The 22,322-nt window shown below is 47.1% G+C and overlaps 1 protein-coding gene across 1 annotated transcript; it reads right to left on the bottom strand.

Annotated features, from left to right (window-relative positions):
• Positions 1-3,899: 3,899 nt before the first annotated feature.
• Positions 3,900-20,339, bottom strand: gabrd (gamma-aminobutyric acid type A receptor subunit delta; the record flags this gene model as incomplete). The annotated part of the gene is given in 11 exon segments (XM_080014520.1): positions 3,900-4,262; positions 4,549-4,760; positions 4,856-5,011; positions 5,878-6,015; positions 6,233-6,315; positions 6,604-6,824; positions 8,100-8,167; positions 9,761-9,876; positions 17,062-17,072; positions 17,074-17,137; positions 20,257-20,339. Coding segments are annotated over 11 exon segments (1,515 nt in total).
• Between the last annotated feature and the right edge of the window lie 1,983 nt (positions 20,340-22,322).

Here is a 22,322-nt window from a genome sequence, read left to right as displayed (position 1 = left end):
TCATTAATATTTTTTATTTTTCCTCCTTTTCATAGCCTCTGGCATTGAAACGAGGCGATGGCCAGGGACCTTCACCTCGCAGTGCCGCCGCCGACCACCAGGGGGCCGCGGACCGCCGGTGGAAGGCCCCTGTCGTAGCCGCTGACGTCAACACATACGTTGTCAAATATCACAATTGTTTCGACCGATACCGCGATAACAACTATTCGCTGATATTTTGGGTTTTATTATCGGTGCTCCCGACGAGAGAAACGGTCATAGTATCCAGCCGACCCAGGAAGAGGGTGTTGGTTTAGAGCGACTACAACGGAATTAAAGACAATATTAAACAATAAAACGGTATCTAGCGTCACATCACCACGTCGGCATTGCATCGATGCGTCGCTCGGCCCTAATCTGTCTCCATCGGCAAAAATGGAGGGACGCATGGAAGTCTGTCAGAGGCAGCGTGGCTGTTTTTGAGCTTTTGTTTATTATTCACTTTGCGCTCAGGGACGAGCCATTTGCTTTTCACTCCCCGAACGACAGAGGCGAGACCAGGCGCTCACTTTCGATATCGGGAAACAAGAGAACAAGGATTAAAAAACCAAAACCGCCGGGTTCAGTAAGCCGCGGCATCTGGAGCGCTCTCCGTCGAGGATGAAGCGGAAGAGATGGTTATTTGGACTGAAGCTACACCCGGGGGGGGGGGCTTCTCCTGCTGGAAATAGTCTGCTTCAAAAACATTCGGGCGGTAAAGTGAAAAACCTGGGGAAAACCCTTTGGAGCGTGACGGAACGGACTCCCGGAGCGCCGTTTCCCAACCACGGCAGAACCTTTTACACAGAAATGATCGAATAAAGTCAAATAATAATATTACGAATGTGAATTGCATGCACTCAATTCTAAAATGCAACAGGGAGTACAATATGATGGATATTGGTTGCAATGATCCATAGCTGAATCCACTCTGACCAGAATTGACTGAGAGATGGATGAGAGATGAAAGAACAATTATATAGAATTAAATATTAAATACAGATTTTTTTTAAATGAAAGTTAAAAATTTTGTTTGGATTTGAATGCATGTTTTGCGTTGTTTTTTTAGATTCCTCACTAGAATGGTTTACGAGGGTTAAAAAATCATTACAATCATTATTATTATTATTTTTTTTCTTAATATAATGATGATGATTATTATTATTATTATTATTATTATTATGAGAAACAATGTAATGAATAGTACTGTTGCAGTTCAAATCATAAGCAAAAAGACAACAGTAAAACTCATTTGTATATGATTATTATAGCAGCTTTTTAAAATTATGGAATTTAACTATAACACCCATGTTGGTAAATAATAGGGAATTTGCATTCAAGCTTTTGGTAATTGACTGGTACACCCCAAGAATGAATAACATATGTATGATATATGTATAATTATTATTATTTTTTTTACATCTAGATGGTCATCAGAAACTTTCGATACGTTCTATCCTTCCTGCAATTTTAATGTATTTACAATTTCTCACAGATCCACAGGCATTGGGTAAAACTGCGTGGAAAACAAAGGCCTGAGAGAAACATCCCAGCACACTGTGTTTGGATAAATCTCAGTCCAGATGCGCTCGCTGACTGAGGTTCGGCCGTCGTCGGGAGTTCACGCCAAACCATGTGACTTCAATGTGATCCCGTCATGAGGCCACGAAACCATAACCACGAAATCAGCAGAATTCTGTCGCGTAATGTGGACTCACTCACGGAGAGAAGGGGCTGGGCTCTTGGCTTGACTTGTCTGGCGGTCCTCAGCGTGTGCTTTCCAAATCCCCCGAATGTCCCGAACAAACGGGACCCGTACGAGTGAGTTTGTTCTCTGTACGCGCGTTGCCTTTTAAGTCACTTTGCCCACGGAAGGACTCCCATGACAGGCCACGACGCTGGTCACACCTCTGATTGTCCCGTTTGGTATGGTAGAAATGTGTGTGTGTGTGTGTGTGCGTGTGTGTGTGTGTGTGTGTGTGTGTGTGTGTGTGTGTGTGCGTGTGTGTGTGTGTGTGTGTGTGTGTGTGTGTGTGTGTGTTCATTTATCTCTATCTGTGAGGGGGCAAGGGACTGTGTGCAAAGGCCATTGTGTTGGGCAGGAAAACTGTCTGAGTCGACTATCTGTCAGCATGAGGGTGTCCTACGGAGTGTGTGTGTGTGTGTGTGTGTGTGTGTGTGTGTGTGTGTGTGTGTGTGTGTGTGTGTGTGTGTGTGTGTGTGTGTGTGTGTGTGTGTGTGTGTGTGTGTGTGTGTGTGTGAGTGAGAGAGAAGTCGTGCCCGTCGTGTGAGTATCCGTGTCCATCCACTCGGGGCCATTGTAAGTGAAGGCCGGGAGATAACGTTTCCTGACCCCGCTGCGCCCACGTCTTCATCGCCGGCCGTCGATGATGTCATCTCTCTCTCAGACCACAACAAGGGCGTCTTGGCCGGCTGGAGCAGGGGGCCCCCGCCGCCGGCGCGTTCAAAGAGCGCCCGCCCGACCCTGCGCTCTGCCCCCGCCGCCCCTCTGGGTTTCTGCCCTGTTGGACCCGATAACAGCCTCCCTCCTTGGCCTCGGCTCACACGAAAAAAAACCTCGAGGAAACAACAGGGATGGAAAAACCTGGCACCTCATAATCAAAGGTGCAGTCGGGCGTCTATGGAGTATCCGATGCAATGGTACCACCCTCTAAGCGATAGGTCTTAGCAGGCGTGTATTTGATATTTTGCACATTTTTGTATCTGGAAGTATATTATAGTCAATATTTTTTATGTATCACTACTTCCTATCATTGCCATGTCTCTTATTAATAGTATGGTCGATGCATAGTTTCTCATCTGCCTGAAGACAGGGACTCCTCACCGTGGATTCCCAGCATCCCATCATCCAGAATATTGGACACTTTGCGATCGCGATCGATGTTCGTTTCATTCGTTTTGTTTTATTGTTCCCGTGTAAAAGAGATATCGGAGGCCGGGAAACGGAGAGAGCGAGAGAGAGAGACAGACAGACAGACAGACAGACAGACAGACAGACGCGCGGTGAGAGTGTGAGAAGTCGTTTAATGGCGAGGAAACAAGCAGAACCGGTGAGGCGGAGATAACACACTCTGCCCTGCGTCGCCAATGAAAAAAAAGAGAGAATTGGAAAAACGGCTGACAGAATGAGGAATGAAAGAGAGACAGGAAGAGAGAAAGAAAGACATCTTGCCGTCCTGGTTTTGGTTGTTTTGGTAGTGGTGGTGGTGGTGGTGGTGGTGGGGTGGTGGACTTTAAGGGGAGGTAGAAGCGTATCTGAAAAGGAGAGGGGAAGGGAAGGGTGGGGTGGGAGGGTGCCTGGCTTCTGAAGATAACAAGCACCTCAGCTGCAATGGCAGATCCGAGTCAGCTCCGCCAGAGTCGGTGTGTTTGCGGAGCAGGAGTCGGCTGCGGTCCGACGGGATGAGACGCACGCCGAACGTCTCCAAAAATCGCCGCCGGTTTCCCAGGGGGTGGACGGGTGGGATGACGATGAGGAAAAGTTGAAATGACTTCAGAAGGAGGGCAAAGATGCTAAAACAGTGAAGCTCTGGCCCAGCCGGCCTCACAATGTCCATCGCTACTGCGTCCGTAGGTAACCTGGTGCCCTTCCCGTACTTTCAAACATGTCTCCATAACTTAACCACAGTGAGATATGTGAGCGGCTGGATTATTCCTTCTTCCCAAATATACGTAGGTTTTTCTCTTTATTTTTTGAGGCCTAAACTTTTGGTCACCACAATCCCAGCATTCAACGCATTCATGCATGCCTCCACCGCATCCCACCCAAACCTCCCATCTGATCGCTACGTACAGCCGCTTAACGGAAAGTGCCCAGCAGGAAGTCCCCACCCCTACAACCAACAAAGCCATCGCCCCAATCACATGGTGTAGGCCACCCAGTAGATGACGTTGACCACGGCGAAGGTGAACGGGAACACGGCCCTGGCGTAGATGTCGATGGTGTCGGCGTCGATGGGCTTGCACACGCACTTGGCGCAGCACTTCCTGTCCTCCTCGCTGTCCTCCGTCTGCCGGGACCCCCTCCTCCTGTGAGGCTCCTCCCCGACGCTGCCCCTGCCCCCGCCGGTGCCCTCGGCGCCACCCCCGCCCCCCTCCGCGGGGGTCTCCGTCCCCGAGCGCTGGCTGCGGCTGTGGCGGTTGGAGATCATGACACCCTGGTTCATGCCGGTGACCGAGAGGGAGAAGAGAACCATGGCCTGCTTGCCGTTCTTCACGATGGACTGCGAAAGATGTGGAACGAAGAATCAGAAGAAAGATATGGAGAAATGTTATACAATATACAATATACTCTTACTTTATGGTAAGACTCCTACTTGGAGGTAAGACAACGGGCTTGAAGCCAGAAAGATTGTTAATCGGCACGATAGCCAATTCAGATCAGTGACCGCTTGGTTCTGTTAGTGAACGTGCTACCAGAGGAAATCTAGCAGCGTTTGACCCTTTTCACAATCAATCAATCCCGAATTCTGGGTCTTTGTGCCATATTTCCCTCGTCCTCGGTCTCACCTCGGAGCCCAGCTTGCTGGCCTTGACCTTGGCCTTCTCCTTCAGCCGGTAGTCGGCGTTGTAGTGAGCGAAGGCGTACTCTATGAGCGCGGCGAACACAAACACGTAGCAGATCCAGAAGTAGACGTCCAGGGCCTTGATGGCGGAGGCACGCGGCAGGGAAGAGCGCGCGCTCACCATCAGGGTGGTCATGGTGAGCACCGTGGTGATCCCTGCAGGGGGGGAAAGAGAAAAACATGCCCACGGTGGACCGGCAGTGGACACCGTCGACCGACCGGGCGGAAAAAACAGAGCCGCTAATACTGACCCAAGGACACTCTGGCGGGCACGGCAGACTGGCTGATCCAGAAGGAGACCCAGGACATGGCCACCAGTAATATAGAAGGCATGTAGGACTGGATGATGTAGACGCCCCGGTTGCGTCTCAGCTCGAAGCGGAGGCTGAGTCGTGGGAAACGTCCGGCTAGGGAAGCAACAGCGGAGAAACGGGAAACCCGCGAGTTACCGACACTTTTAGCGTCGCTATCAGACTGGGTAGCGCTCGGTGGCTCAAAGCTCCTTTTCTGGGGGCGGCGTGTCTTGGTGCTGTGTTTCTTAAGGAGGAATCTTTACGGAAACAGGCGCCGCGAGTCCTGCAGCAGCATCTTCTATGAGGGACTGAAAAAAGCTACGCTGAAAGCCCGGGAGCTAAAAGGGAACTCAAGAGGCGGCGGTTACGGCTGTCTAAGGATTTTGACACAGGCAGCGCTACGTGCTGCTGTGTTGTTGTGGATACTCGCGCGGCGCCCCCATCTCGAGCGGGAGCGGTCGCATCTCGCAGCCCCCGGCGCCGCACTTCGAGAGACCCCTCGCCCGCTCACATGCGCCCCCGGTGGCGAAAAAAAAGCAGAAAACCTCATATCAAACATATCACAAATGTGCTGGCCCCTGCAGCGAACCTCTCGACATGATTCATTCCTTCTATGCATAGGATATGGCCACGGAGCCGGTGTACCCTGTGTGTAAAAAAAATAAAAAATAAAATAAAAAATCCCCACTTCAAAAGGAATCTGCAGTCGTTTCCAAGCATTCCCCTCCTCGTGTGTCAGACGGAAAAAAAAAATACTTCTCAAAAACAGTTCAATATGCATGAGACGCTCAATACACATCTGAGGGATTTTCAAAAAATGGCCACCCCGGCAGCAAACTTGACGAAAGGAGGGAAAACGCCCGATTCGAGGGGAAAAAGAAAGAAAAAAAAAGGGGGGGGGGGGACGCTCACCCCAGGGGGACGCTCACCCCAGGGGGACGCTCACCCCAGGGGGACGCTCACCCCAGGGGGACGCTCACCCGATTTGAAGTTCATCATCTCGGTGACGAAGCGGTAGTCGGTGATGGTGAACTGGGACAGCTCCAATTTGTCCAGGCCGTGGATGTGCTTCTGACTCTCCGACCAGTGGTAGACGATGTCCTCCGATGAGTAGCCGTCTGTGGGGAGGGGAAAGAAGGAGGAAGAGGAAGCGGAGGAGAGAGGAGGAGGAGAGAGAAGGAAGGAGAGGAGGAGGAAGAGGAGGAGGAGGCAGATTTTTATGAGGCCCGTTTGCTTGGCAGTGTCCTTTCCCACAGGGGAGTGACTTCTCCTGTGACGCCGCCTCGTATCGGGACAAATACACCGTACCACTTCTCCTCCGGAGGTCCAACTTACAACTCTCCAGGTCCAGCATGCACTCCTGTTCGTCCATGGGGTACTTGGTCAGGTCCATGTCGCAGGCCACCGTGGACGTGATCCTAGGACGGGAACAGTCGACACGTCACTGGAACTGGTGGGTGGAGGAAAGACTATTTTTTTTTATTTTTTGGAGATTTGGGCTTTTTACGGGATTGCTCTGTGAAAAGATTTGTTCAGTTCGTTCAGTCCCACCGATTCAGAATCGAACGTCCAACGGCGTTCGATTCCCGTGTGAGCCCCGTGTACGTCCCCCGAAAGTTCTGAAAGAACCCTTTGGACGCAGCAGGACTCTTTGCCACTTTTTGGCTTTGGGATCTAGGCCGCGTCCGCGTGGTGACCGCACGTACCGGCTGCTGTAGAGGATGACGCCGTCGGGCTGCAGGCGGATCAGCTTGTTCTCCACGGTGACGTCGTGGAACCAGGCCGACTTGGCGTTGACGATGAAGGTGTCGGGCAGCCAGAGCTTGTCCACGAAGCGGCTGTCCAGCCCCAAGGTCTTGTTGGTGTGGTTGTACGACAGGCGGTCGTCGCGCCAGCTCTGGCGCAGGAACACCGTCATGGTGTACTCCTGGACACCAGAAGGAGACGGAGGTTTCCAGAGCAGATCTGACGCTGTAAGAGGACTTGTGATAATGTTGACGTCACATTCAATTACGTCATTTAGCAGACGCTTATGCGAGTGTAATTGCCACACATTGGGAATGGAATATATTTGGATTTTGGGGAGGACAGCGGTGTAACATGTGATGACACGTCACACTGTTGTCAAAACACAGGCACAGGTTTGAAATTGGTGTCATCTACATAATAATTATAAAAACAATACATATAAATACAATTAATAATATGTTGTTTATTGTCAAATTTATTTCTGCATTTGCTGTTTTCTTTCTGAAAAATAGCTGTGACACGGTCGTCATATTTTGCAATATAACCTACTCATGAAGGAAAATGGCAATTCATTAATATATTCATATATATTATTATTATTATATATATTATTATTCATTCATATAATCATGTATTCAAATGTATTTTTTAATATACTGCATTATATTTTTCATTATATATTATTTATGTATATTATAGTATATATAATGATATATAATTATATAATATATATTATTATATAGTATATATAATATTTCATTCTATTATATATATATAATTACACATATTATAAATAATGATATATAATTATATTATATTCATAATTATCTACATTATATTATATATTTTATATTTTGAAACAAATGTTTAAATGTCTCTTTGATTTTCCACGTATGATAACCAGTCACAATAACTTTTCCCTTTGCGTGCAGGTTTGGTAAAGGGGGCGTATATATTGGGAATCGCGCCCGACATCTCCGAGTCATTTCTGTTTTTTGTTTTTTTTCATACTTTCCCGCAACAAAAAAATGAATAATCGGTGAAAGCATGAAATTGTTAAAACAACCGAACCGATGTGTACTGCACGGCCTCAAACCGACCGCTTCACCCCCCAAAAGGTCCTGGGAGCGGAACCAACCGCCAGCCAGGTTTAACTGACGGATCATGGAAAGGGCTGGGCCACGCCGGCAACACGCCACATGCCCAGCGACACATCCATCGACACGCCCGGCGACACGCCCATCGACACGCCCGGCGACACGCCCATCGACACGCCCGGCGACACGCCCATCGACACGCCCCACGACACGCCCATCGACACGCCCGGCGACACGCCCATCGACACGCCCGGCGACACGCCCATCGACACGCCCCACGACACGGCCATCGACACGCCCGGCGACACGCCCATCGACAGTAAAGGAACCTGACAAGAGGGTGTGCTGTACGTTACCATGTTGGCCTCTGAGATGTGGTCAATGCTGGCTACCTCGATAGCCATGGCCACATTCACCGGCGGGCCTGCGGAAAGACATGTGAGGAGAAAGAAAGGGGCAACCCACCACCACCACCCACCACCACCCACCATCTCCACCACCACCACCCGCCACCCACCACCCACCACCAACCAATTCAATTCAAATCTCGCAATCCTCCACCAACAAAGCATCGTCCGGTGCACCCACGGCAGACATTCATGGACTTACGGGGGAAAGCCATGATGGTGTGGCGCATGATGATATGGCACATGATGGTGTGGCAGCGCTTTGCCAGGCGAGTTACACCCAACAAGAAGGAATCATGCATACCCCCACCCTCCTCTTCATCTTCCTCCCCCTCCAATTGCTCCTCTTCCTCCTCCTGCTCTTACTTCTCCTCCTCCTCCACTTCCTCCTCCTCTTCCTCCACCTCCCCTCCCTCTTCCTCATCTTCCTCCTCCTCCTCGTTTTACCCCTTTCCTCCTCCTCTTCCTCTTCCTACTCCACTTCCTCCTCCTCTTCCTCCTCCTCCCCTCCCTCTCCCTCATCTTCCTCCTCCTCCTCTTTTTACCCCTTTCCTCCTCCTCTTCCTCTTCCTACTCCACTTCCTCCTCCCCTCCCTCTTCCTCATCCTCCTCCTCCTCCTCTTTTACCCCTTTCCTCCTCCTCTTCCTCTTCCTACTCCACCTCCTCCTCCTCTTCCTCATCCTCCTCCCCCTCCTCTTCTTCCCCCTTTCCTCCTCCCCTTCCTCTTCCTCCTCGTCCTCCTCCTCACACTGTACCAACGTATCCCAATAAACATTTATGTCAAATCTGTTATGTCTCTATATAGATGCATACAGTAGGTTGTGGATTTTGAAGTCATGGTGGACTTTAAAACTGTATCGTTTCAAAGGGGATTGGGAGGCGTTGCTTTCCTTCCATTGACGTGGCCTCACTCCTTTGAATGTGGTTCCACATTTATGTTCCAGCCTGATTAAGGGACACGCCTGGATGATAAATGATTAAGGGATACAAGTCCATCCAAGGGGAATAAGGGAACAGCCCAAATATGTCGACGATTCCCTGACGGCCAGTAGCAGCCTTCCAGTGATATAGTAATCTATGCTGTATCATGTACTTCTACGGTATATACTGTATGTAATATCTTTGATTTCAGTTCCAACATGGCAAACAGTGCACACAATGCTTGAACATGGAGACAAATGAAAGGAGCGCCACACACACACACACACACACACACACACACACGCACACACACACACACACACACACACACACACACACACACACACAACGTGGCATGTGGTGCCGGGCGGTGATTCGTTTACTCAGCATTTCCACCTGTGCTGAGCTGAGTTAAGCTGTGAGATTGAGAAATCTATCGCTGTAGCCATTGGATGCTTCACATGTTTCCAGCCATTCTTAACAAAGACGAACTCGGAGCAAATTCATTTGAGACCTTAGGCCTGTGTCGGGAATACGGAATTCCACAGAATGAAATGCAGATAACCCCATCCCGCCCCGCCCCGCCCCGCCCCCGGGTGCGTGAGGTTGAGTTATGTTAAGGATGGCTGTAAATGTGAACGGCCCTGAAATGTGCTCCAATGCCACGAGCTGTAGATCTCATACTCACCTCCTATCCCAGGGCGAAAATTTCTTGCATAGCCCTTCATTAAATCATCCAGATTAGGCAACCAGGATATTTCAATGCCTGTACCTACATAGTCCCCAATGTCACTCAGCATGGCCCTACAGGGGAGGGGAGACAAGCACACACACAGCGGCCTTGAACCAGAGGAGTCCCCGGACAGAGGCTGCAACAGAACAGTTAAGCTGCACAGTGATGGAGTAGCTCTGGTGTGTGATGTGGCACCACGCTCCTCAGGACGCCATCGCTCTACAACATGGAGATGTACTGTATCTCTGTCAACTACACCCAGATAATAAGAAACAGAAAAAACGATAATACTCCTAATAATGTGGCTATTACTTTACCAAGTCCCACAACAACATGAAGTGCTGTCAACATGGACATGAAGGAATAAAAGCATTTTAAACGCCTCAGTTGCCACAAGGGGGCAGTGTTCTCACCCGGAACTGCAGAGGGCAGGGACATGATGTTTGCTCAAGAAATAAGGTTGAGCTGTGGTTTCCTCTTGAGATAAGAGCGCTGACATGGGAGCGTGTGAAGGGAAGATCAGATTTATACTATTCTACTGTCTAAATGAAAATAAAGATAAGACAAATGAAAAAATTAAAAAAAAAATATAGACCTATAGCTCATGTGGTTTACATGTATATGTTTTAGTATGGCAGCAGTAGGGAAGAAAGTGGCTTAATAGCTTATTTATATATATATATATATATATATATATATATATATATATATATATATAAAGTTGGAAAACAGATTCATTTATTTCAACTCGATTGTGATTTTCACTGCTCTATTTTGGGAGCAAGGTCAGACTTGGGACTGGGAGCCCTGACAGGAGTAATGAATGAATCAATCAGCGATTCAACCCAGGGGGGCGGGGTGGGTGGGGTGGGGTGGGTAAGGACGAAGCTAAGGGCCTGTGACTGACGGGGGCCCTGAAAAAATGATGACAACATTAGGGTGGGGCCCAATCTGATATCTTTTCATGGGGCCCAAAATCCCTGGTGGCGCCCAGACTTTTCAAAGGGAAACAGGGTTTTTATTCAAAGAGCCGAGAGGAGGCCGTCAGCAAATGAAATGAAACTAAATTAAATGTCAGTTTTGACTCCAAAAATGGCACTTTCCATTATTTGCCGTGATTATTTCCTGACAACTGCTCCATCTAGCCATATGAATGGGATTCACTCCTTGAATGTAAAAAAAATAAAAATTAAATAATTACAATAATAACAATAATTATTATTATTGTTATTATTATTATGATTAAAAATAACAATATTAATAATACTAAAAACAATGTTGAAATTCAAATTGTTTAAGCGCCTCTTCTTCCCTGTTCCCATGACGACTCTCGCCAAATGAAAATGCTCCTTCCTCGTTCTCCTCCCACTCTGGTTTTGACAAACAATATGTTTATGGACTAAACGGCAACAACACAAAACCCCGACAGGGTCTCGGTGAAACCCAATAAAAGGCTTAATTAGCCTTTTTGGGCTTTGACGCCAACCCTGCCAGCTGCTGCTCACCACATGAAAACAGCTCATTAAAATGTTCCAAAAATGTGCACGGCAATTATTATTTTTTATATCTGTGTATTAGAGCTGTGGGTTTATACCAAAGTGGGGGATGATGGGATTTAACGGGCTCCGCCGTTTCGGAATTGAGCTGAACCTCTTACTAACTTAAATTCCAAACACACGCACGCACACACACACACACTCTCTCTCACACACACACACTCTCTCACACACACACACTCTCTCACACACACACGCACGCACGCACGCACGCACGCACGCACGCACGCACGCACGCACGCACGCACGCACGCACGCACGCACGCACGCACACACACACACTTCGGCTTTGAATATCTCCTAATGATGAACGCCTGTTGTTATTAACAGCACAGAACAGCCAGCCGATGGGACTTTAAAAATAGACAAAAATAAAATAAACATGGAGACATTAGTTCCGTAGTCTGAGCCCTGTTGTGAATTTTATCATTGTTTTGTCGAACGGGAAGTGGCTGAGGCTGTTCGTTCGTCCTTCAGGCTGACATCGTCGGCTTGCTCCCCATTAGCGACGTCTCATGGAATCGGGTTCTATTTACGTCGCTTCTGTTAGTAGAATAATAATTTGAATAGCTGAAATAATAGACGTGCAATAACACTGAACACCAACTGTCACAACCTAGTGAAGACATGGAGCATGGGTGTGTGTGTGTGTGTGTGTCTGTGTGTGTGTGTGTGTCTGTGTGTGTGTGTGTGTAGGGGGGGGTACGTTTACATGCGTAATGGGGGACGCAGGGCTGTTTTTGTTTCCTTCAATTGGGAAAGGGAGGAGGATAAACACAAGTCAAATAAAAACACTGTTTTTATTTGTTTTCCTTGGAGAAGGGGAGAACGGGACGTGCAGGTTCACTTAGGTGTCGGGCTGGCTCTGCGACACAGGAAGTCACACTCGTGTGGTCCCCCCTCACTGATCGTTTGGCCCCCACTCACTGATCGTGTGGCCCCCCGCTCACTGATTGTTCGGCCCCCGCTCACTGGTCGTGTGGCCCCCGCTCACTGGTCGTGTGCCACGGTTGTATCCCTAAACATCCCCATAGAGTGTTGATGCCAGGGGCCCTGCATAGAATAAATGATCATTGTAGTTTATACCCATGTCAATAACCTCTCCTGTGCATAGAAGCACATTTGTATTTACTGTATATTTTTATATACTGTACTGTGAGTATTTCTGTTCTGTATTCCTTGACTATTCTGTATATTTTTTTATTATATTCCACTTTGTTTCAATTTTACTTTTCTTTTCATTCTATTCCAGTTGATATGGTTTCATTACATTTTTTTCTCGGACTGATTCTCATCTGATGTTTTATATAAACCAACCCTCCTCTTCTCTGCTGGATTATAATATCATTTAATATTCATTTTCCTTCGCGTGCGGCTTTAAGAACCTTAGATGTCCAATATGAAACACCTTTCCCCCGATAAAAGGTTCAGCAGCCGAAAGCAAGAAGGAAATCTCCTCCCTTCTTTCTTTCCCTTTTCTTTTTTTAATGGACGTTGGTTGGCTTATAATAATGAAACTATCTGAAACTGGCAGTGAAACTTGGCCGACGCCTGTAAAAGTGGCTTTGGACCCCAGCAGAAGGTCCAGCCTCCGCACGATAAAAATCTGCCTATTATTGGAATATATTGCTCACACAAGCGATAGTAACAGTAATGTGCCGAGCGGCTGCAGATTTTAGGGACTGGCACAGTGGGGGGGCAGGAAAACTAAAGATTAAAAAAAAGAATAGAACTTTAATATATAGTTTAAGAACTAATTCGACGATAATAGTTGATTTAATTTAAATAGGGTGAAGGTGCACTGGGTATATTGTTAGATGGAGGGACGGGGGCGGGGCTGTTCTTTTCGTTTGGAAAATTGAAAATAATACAATTTGTTAATATTTTAATTTATTTTCATTATTTGTTTTCATTATTACACTTTTTTTATTTGTACGTTTTGGGAGGGCGCTCGGAAAAAAACTGTTTGATTACCAGTGGACGAGCGTGAGGTGAAGGTGGAGGTTTGTGATTACACCATCGGACAGAGGGTGCGTGTCCAGGACTTACGCACACACATACACACACATACACACACACACACACACACACACACACACACACACACACACACACACACACACACACACGTGTGTGTTTCCTTACATAAGGTGCTGGTGTTTAGGCCTCACTTAATCCCAGAAAAGCCACGTTGTGTTTGAGCTGTTTATGTATCTGCTCAATAAGAAATATCCACGTTGTACCTCAGTCTGTTCCTTTTATCCCAGCTCAGCGTTTTATAATTGAGCTTACTCACTAAAACCACTACGGGTTATGGCGTCAGCTACTGTATGTAAATGTATGTGTATATATACCATGTGTATGTGTGTATGTGTATATATATATGTGTACATGTATGTGTATATGTGTATGTGTACATGTACAGTATGTGTATATGTATGGGTATATGTACACTATGTGTATATGATATATATACATAGTCTACATATACCACACATATACACATACTGTACATATACATACACATATACACATAGTACATATAGACAAACAATATTATTGCATGTCTATATGTACTATGTGTATATATGTACATATATGTACAGTATGTGTATATACTGTATTGTATGTGTATGTATTGTATGTGTATTTGTATTATGTGCATATGTATATGTATGTGTGTATATGTATGGGTATATGTACAGTATGTGTATTATACTGTATGTATATATGTACTATGTGTATAAGGGTGAATATGTACAGTATGTGTATATGTATGTGTATGTGTATGTACTATATGTGTATACATGTATGTGTATATACTATATGTGTATATGTACTATGTGTATATGTATATGTGTATATGTATGTGCATATGTACTGTATGTGTGTATATGTATGTTTATATGTATGCACAATGTGTATATGTGTTTGTGTATATGTATGTATATACCACATGTATATATGTATATGTACGGTATATATATATGGTTGCAAACATGCATGTTTGCAAGTATGCATAGTATGCATGCAGTAGTGACGTAGAGGGTAAATTTAAATTGCAATATTATCCATACGTAAATATATATATATATATATATATATATATATATATAAATGTCTACTGTATTATTTAGTTAGTCTCATGCATGTCACATTGTCTTTATCTTCATTTTAAATTCCTCTTTCCTCAATTACCGTCTGCGTCACTACTACATGCACCGTAAACTCTGAGGCCGGTGCAGCACCGCCTGCAGCACAAACTCACCCCCCCCCCCAAAGAAAACCACTTCAATAACGACTTGAGCTCCCGTCAAACGCACAGCGTCCGCGATGCGCGCCGTGTTTGCTTTTTACGTCAACCCCACTTGAGCCGGGAGGCAGCAGCACCCAAGCTGGAAGGATGCTGCCGTGAGCGGAGCCGGGCGAGGTAACGGATGAGCAGCTCTTAATGAGACGGATAAGAGGGAGACGCCCAAAAAAGCTGGAGCTGCGGTAATTCTATTCTGACGTGCGTGTGCGCGTGCGTGCGTGTGTGTGTACAGCAATGCCCCCCCACACTCCTCACTGTACTTGGAATACAACAAAGCAGCGAGGGGGGGGGGGGGGTGGAAATCCTATGACAACGGCTGTAACTCTCTCTCCTGGCGGACGGCCGCGGGGAACAAAGGCGCGGCTTTGTTCACAATCCACCCAAAGCTGAAGCTTAAGTGATTTCACCTTTTGCCCCCGTTTTATTTATTTATTTGTTTTCATTCACCGGAAGCACTTTGCAGCCCCCCCCCCCTCCGAACACGCTTACGGACGTTAGAGCTTATCGCCGGAATACGAGTGCAGTCACAGGGACAGTGGGCGCTGAGATCGAAACGTCATGGTCGGGTTGGGTGGTGCACCACCCGACCTGTGGCCCTCCGATCACGGCAGAGAGGGTTTTGCGGGACGTCCGGGTGGTTTGCTCATGGTGCCGCGGCGAGGGAAGCGTTCCGTTGTTTTAGTGCTTCCTCTCCCGTTCCGCATGACGTCGCGTGCAGCGTTGACTGATACTGACGCTGACGGCTGAAGATGACCGAGGCCCCCCCCACACACACACGAGCACACGCACGAGCACACGCACGAGCACACGCACGCGCACGCGCACGCACACGCACGCAAAACACCCGTAAATGGTGTGTGACGCATGTTCAGTGTTACTACAATATAATATAATCTATTAATCTGATCCATCTGTGATAGCCCCCCTTGGGGCCACTCTGATCCACGTCAAAACCACGGTCACCACACTCACAGTTTTTCTCTCTTTTTCAGCTCAAACAGTTGACTGTGCATCCATATGCAGGTTTTCCCTTCCCTGTAGCACAAAAAAAAAACGGTATTGGTATGGTATTGGTATTGGTTCGTGGATACAGTCTGCTGGTACGTATGTGTGATGCAGAGGCTCTCAATGTGGGGCCTGGGGTCCCAGGGGGTCCCCCGAAAAATGATTAATAAGTAATTGTCAACATTATTCCATTCAGCGACGTTAAGCGCATTAGAGAATGTACAATAATGAGGGTTTTGAGGAGAGATTTACTCTTATCTCTGTGACTGTATCACAGCCAGGTACTTTATGGGATTTTGACTGAATCGCCATCTCACGGTAAAAGTCCTCCTCAGATTGGAGTCCCGGAGAGCAAATGTCGTCAATAGGGGTCCGTGGCCCTAACGAGTATCAAATGAAAGGTCCCTGATGTGAGGAAAGGTGGTGAATCACTGGGGTAATAGATGCGTAGCGCTGTATGCATGCGTGGAGGTGGAGGCCTGAGGGCGGAGGATGACATTCTCTGCCGCACATACACAGACCCCCCCCCCCCCCCCCCCCCCCCCCCCGCGCCCCCAAAGAAAAAAAAAAAAACATCCGGCTGGTTGGGATTCATCTGGATAAAAATTATGCATATGCATTATGCAAATAGTGTCATTGGGAACACCAACCAGATGCAGAGTGAAGTTTGTGACGCAAGCTGCTTTCCTGCAGGATATTCAGATCAGGGTCGTCAAACGGTTTTGGATTGACTGGTGATGATCCAACATATCTGAGTCGTGAGCTTTTTACATTTTTTTTTTTTTTTAACACTACCTCGCCATGGCCTCAATGTCGTGCTGTAGAGCTGTCGCCAACGCAATTAAGTGCCTTGTTATGGTCTGATCTCTGATCTCTTTATCTCCCAGAACTTATCGAGAAAGGTATTGACATCCAGATAGTGATAGTAGAATTGTTGCTGTACTGTTCTGGGATCCAGATAGTGATAGTAGAATTGTTGCTGTACTGTTCTGGGAAAGAGCATTATTGAGGAAATAGTAGGATTAATAATAATAGTAATAACATTAATAGTCAATAATAATAATAATAATAATAATAATAACAATAATAAAAATAATAATATTAATATTAATACTAATTATAATAATAATAATAACATTAATAGTAATAATAACATAATAATAACAATAATAATAATAACAACATTAATAGTAATAATAATAACATAATAGTAATAATAATAATAATAATAATAATAATAATAATAATAATAATAATAATAATCGTATTATTATTATTGACAATAATAATAGTAATGGTGATGGTGGTGATGATAATAACAGTAATAATAATAATAATAATAATAATAATAATTAATCATGTAAAAAAATGTTTTGTCTCACCTGGTGAAAATGTTCCCCCCCCATGAAGAGCAGGGTGAGGCTCGACAAAAGAAAAGTTAGGATCCCATTCCACCGGCTCCGGCAAAAATAAATAAACAAAAACTTTCCGGGATTCGGAAATAGAGAGAGAGAGAGAGAGAGAGAGAGAGAGAGAGATGGAGCTCAGACCACCTCAGAGGAGCGCCGTTGGCCGCGGCATGTGGCCGCACTGTGGCCCTCGGTGCGGGGCTGATGCTGAGACATGATCCGATACGTGCTCCGCGCTCCAGGACCAACGCTGCTCAAAGGCGGACGGAGCGACGCTGGAGGATGAGAGAGGGATGGAGAGAGAGGGATGGAGAGAGAGGGATGGAGAGAGAGGGGATGCGTACAGTATATAGAGAGAGATGGAGAGAGAGAGGAGGAGTGAAGCGTCTGACAGCACAGGAGTTGGTCTGAAGCAAGTAGAAGGAGGGAGGGAGAGAGAGAGAGAGAGAGAGAGAGGGAGGGAGGAGGGGAGGAGGGATGGAGAGAGAGATGGAGGGAGGGAGAGAGAGATGGAGGAAGGGAGAGAGAGAGAGGGAGGGGAGGAGGGATGGAGAGAGAGAGAGATGGAGGGAGGGAGGAGGGAGGAGGGATGGAGAGAGAGAGGGAGGGAGGAGGGAGGAGGGGATGGAGAGAGAGATGGAGGGAGGGAGGAGGGAGGAGGGATGGAAGGATGGAGAGAGAGAGAGAGAAAGATAGAGAGATGGAGGGAGGGAGGAGGGTGAGAGAGTGAAAGAGAGAGAGAGATGGAGGGAGGGAGGGAGGGGGGGGGAAGTGAGGGGAAGCAACTATGACAACAGGGGTTTGTTTAAAGCAAGTAGAAAGAGGGAAGGAGGGAGGGAGGAGGGATGGAGAGAGAGAGAGAGAGAGAGAGAGAGAGGAGGGAGGGAGGGAGGGAGGGATATGTATGGAGGGAGGGAGAGAGAGGTAGAGATACATGTGTAGAGAGAGATGGGGGAGGGAGGGGAAAGAGAGAGGGAGAGAGAGATGGAGGGAGGCAGGGAGGGAGGGAGGTTGGATGGAGATAGAGAGGGGAAGCGCTCTACAACACAGGAGTTGGTTTGAAGCAAGTAGAAAGAGGGAGGGAGAGAGGGAGGGGAGAGGGAGGGAGAGAGGGATACGTTTGGAAAGAAATGGAGGGAGGGAGAGAAAGAGGGGGTGGTACATATATGAGTGAGATAGAGGGAGGAGGGAGGGGGGAGAGAGATGGAGAGATAAGTGTGTAGAGAGAGATGGGGGAGGGAGAGAGAGTGAGCGGGGGATAGATACAGTATATAGTGAGAGATGGAGGGAGGGAGGGAGGAGGAATAGAGTGAGGGAGATATTTGAAAGGATGAATTTTTTCTATTTTAAAAACAAATAAAAATATATTAAGATGGAAAATAAGTATAAAATGAAAAAAATCACAATAATAATAATAATAATAATAATAATAATTATTATTATTATTATTATTATTATTATTATTATTATTATTATTATTATTTTAACAACCCCTCCATGCTCTCCTTATCAGAGGGATTATTCTCGCTGTTACATTTCACTATAATATCCATGTACGGTCATGTCAATAAAGTTCAATTGAATTGGATTGGATTGGGAGAGGGGGGGCAGGGGGCAGAGCGAGGGAGGTAGAGCCAGAGAGAGAGAGAGAGAGAGAGAGAGACAAGTGAGAGACACTAATCTGTGGACGCCGCCTCGCTTGGCCTCTGAGCGGTGTCAGATTAAACGGCCGTCGACGCCCTAGAGGGGGCGGGGCGGGCACCGGGCGGGGCGCGTGACGGGCTGGGAGGGGGCGGGGGGGGCCGCGGGAGGGGCCGAGGCCTCACGGACGGGGGGGGGTTGACGGGTACACAACGGCGTCATGGCACATCCCCGTCCTCCACTGACGTCAGGAACCGTCCGCCGGACACCCGGGGGATCAGGCGGATCCGCCAATCACGCCGTCCGATCGCGCTTGGCCCCGCCCCCCCACCCCCATGGAGTACAGCGCACGGCACGACGCGCAGAGCGACCCGTTCAAGGGACGTCGCTCCGTTTCGAGAGAGGCGTGGCTTGCACAGCCACTTCTGTCAGACAGCTCGACCGCGCCCCACTCTTCCGCGCCCTTATTTGGCCCGGCCTACGTGAGCAGCCGACCCCTCCCGCCCCGCCCGCTCTGCCGCGCTCCCTCCACCTGCCCTGCATCCACCCGTTGGGCTCTACTCTCCCATCGCAGTGGCCGGGGGTCGCCCCCGAAAATGGACCCGGACGCCCAAACTCAAACGACGCAAAATATACAAAGATAATTTTAAAGTGATTCACAGAGTTTTCCGTCAGAACTGTAGTTAATGTACACCCAGTGGTCCGCCATCTTGGTCTCATCCGGCCCCACGGCACGTTGATCTTTTTATTTGGGCTCAGGAGGACCAGTGAGAAGCGTCGCAAGTCAATATTGTCCCACCAAAAGTTATTTAAAGTGGTAATCCGTGACATAACAAGCCTGTATTGGGTGGATTACGCTGCGAAGCCGTCCCAGGATTCCGTTCGGACCCGAGGCGCCGTCTGTTTCCTGGAACGTCCAGGCGTTCCTCTGATCGACCGGCGTGGCGGGAATATCTTTGTCATCCGAGGGAGACGTTCTTTTTTTGTACACGTTCATCCATATCAGCGGTTTATTGACCCCAACTAACCACCCCGGGAGTGGCGGACCCCGCCGCCAACAGCAAAAACATAATGCTGAATGTACAAACATGGAGCGGCTGTTTCTTATGAAGCGCCAGCTAAAATAAGGTATCAAATATGAGATGACGGATCGCCACCTTGGACGTAAGCTACGTTACGGGCCGGGGAGAGCGCGGTGCCGTTCTGCGGCGGTTCCTTGCACCTGCCCTGGTTTCGCCCGCCCCGTCCCCGGGGGAGGGGAGCGAGAAAGCGACTCAGATTCAAAGCCGCCGTTCTCGCCCCCCCGGGGACCTCCCGCTCGGATCCGCAGCGCGAGTCATTTATATTAATACCAGTCTGCAATGCTCTGGATGGAAGACTCTCTCTCTCTCTAACACTGTCACACACACACACACACACACACACACACACACACACACACACACACACACAGGCCGACGCACTTTTGTACCACCTCGCTTCCCCCTCTCCGTGACGCGTTTTTTTACTTTTTCCCCCCTTCCCAACCTCCTCCCCTTCCTTTGTCGCAACGCTCCATCGCTGTTGAACCTCGGCTCCCAGTCGCCGGCGCCCGCGCAGGGCCGCGCCATGTTTCCCCACTGGCCTCCCTCTCCGCGGGTGTCTCTCATCCGCGCTTGACTCGCCGGCCCCCGGTGGCCTCGAGGGCCGGGCGGAGGAGGACGCTGCCAGGGAGGCTGAGGACGGGATCATCGGGTTTGTCAGTTTGTCACGTCACATCCGTCGAGAAGGACGCCTTTGAGGCACCGGGTACAAGGGTAAATTGTACGGGGATGGTAGCTCAGGCGGTAGAGCTGGTGGTCTAGTCATCTAAAGGTTGCTGGTTGGATCCCAGGCTCCTCCTGCTAGCATGCTGTAGTGTCCTTCAGCAAGACACTTAACCCCTAATTGCTCCGGATGGCTGCGTCCGTCGGTGTTTGAACAATTGTAAGTCGCTTTGGATAAAAGCGTCTGATCAATGACTAAATGTAAATGTAATGTAATGTAAATTCGGAGCAAAACAAACGTTTTTTGGCCGGGCTCTTCTGTGGTGTACACTGGAGCGTGCCGCGGCCTTCATTTTTCCATGATTTTGCAAAACTCAGATGTTATCTTTCTTTCAAAGCGTCTCGCTCACGAGGAAATGTCGCTGAGCTCGGCTTGATTGATATCATCGCTGGGGGGGCGGGGGGTGCAGACAAGGTAACCAGGGGAGCGTCATGAAAAGCCAAAGGAATAACTTGTTTTTCTCAAAAGTATTATTTCAATTTCATTTGAATTGGTTCCTCCAACGTGCAACCGTTTCTTCAATAAGAATATCGACACGTTTTGGACTGCTGCTGAGCAGAGATGGAGATGAAATAAAAAACAATCTCACGTCATTCAGCGGTGCCAGGAAGGCAGTCAATATTTAGGCAACCTGTTGTTTTTTTTTCCCTTTCTATTTTATTCTATTTTATATTCTATTTATTGTGCAAGAAAGAAACCTACATCTTTGAACCATCCGACCCCTGACCTTAAATTGTATCCCTTGAAGAAAAAATAGATCACTCAATCAATCAATCAGTCAACCAACCGTTATTTATTAAGAACAAAAATGTATAAAGAATATAATTGATAAATAACAGCTATTCATGGCATTATTTTTGAAGGCATCCTCACTTTACAGCATTTTTTCACAAATACCTAAAATGTTTGCACAGTACTACATCATAGTCATCCTGTTATTATTATTATTATTATTATTATTATTATTATTATTATTATAGACAGACAGACAGACAGACAGACTAACAGAGAGACAGACAGACAGACAGATAATCAGACAGACAGACAGACAGATAGATAGACAGATACTTTATTCATCCCCAGAGGAAAATTGCAACACATCCTAGCAGATCACAGCAATCAAAACAATAGGCAGTAATAACAACAATCAATAGAATAAAAATATGAGAACAAAGAAAAATATAAATAAATAAATAATATTTGGGAAATAAGTGAAATAAACAATAAAAACCTCCCAGTTAACTGTACACAATAAAAAAAAAAAGAGAAATAAACTTAAAAAAAAATAGAAAACATTATTATTATTATTATTATTATTATTATTATTATTATTATTATTGTTATTATTGTTATTATTATTGTTATTGTTGTTTTATCGTATTAAGCCCGTACCGTAAGCCCCGCCCCTACATGCATCGAAGAGCTGTCGTCATCTGTTTACGTGCGTTTCCATGACGACTGGGTTTCTCTCTGGCGCAGTCGTCGCGCTCGCCCCGGGGCCAAGTTTTTAAGACGAAAGAACAACAACACAAAACAAAACAAAACAAAACAAAACAAAACAAAACAAAACAAAACAACAAAGAAAACAGAAAAGCGGAATATGTGACAGAGCATCGAGGCGTGGCGCTCTCACGACACTTCAGCCACTTCTGACGTCACAACCGCACTCCCCTACCACGACGAGTCAGTCCATCTCACGGCGGATATTTGACGTCGTGAAAGCGAGTCTTGACGGTTTGTTTTAGTTTATTTTATTTTTTTATTTGCCCACAATAGGGGCTTGAAAA

The sequence above is a fragment of the Zeus faber genome, assembly GCF_960531495.2.
Source record: "Zeus faber genome assembly, chromosome: 15".
In the NCBI taxonomy this organism is placed as follows: domain Eukaryota; kingdom Metazoa; phylum Chordata; class Actinopteri; order Zeiformes; family Zeidae; genus Zeus; species Zeus faber.
The sequence above is the reverse complement of the archived record's forward strand: the minus strand, read 5'-3'. Positions and strand labels throughout refer to the sequence as shown.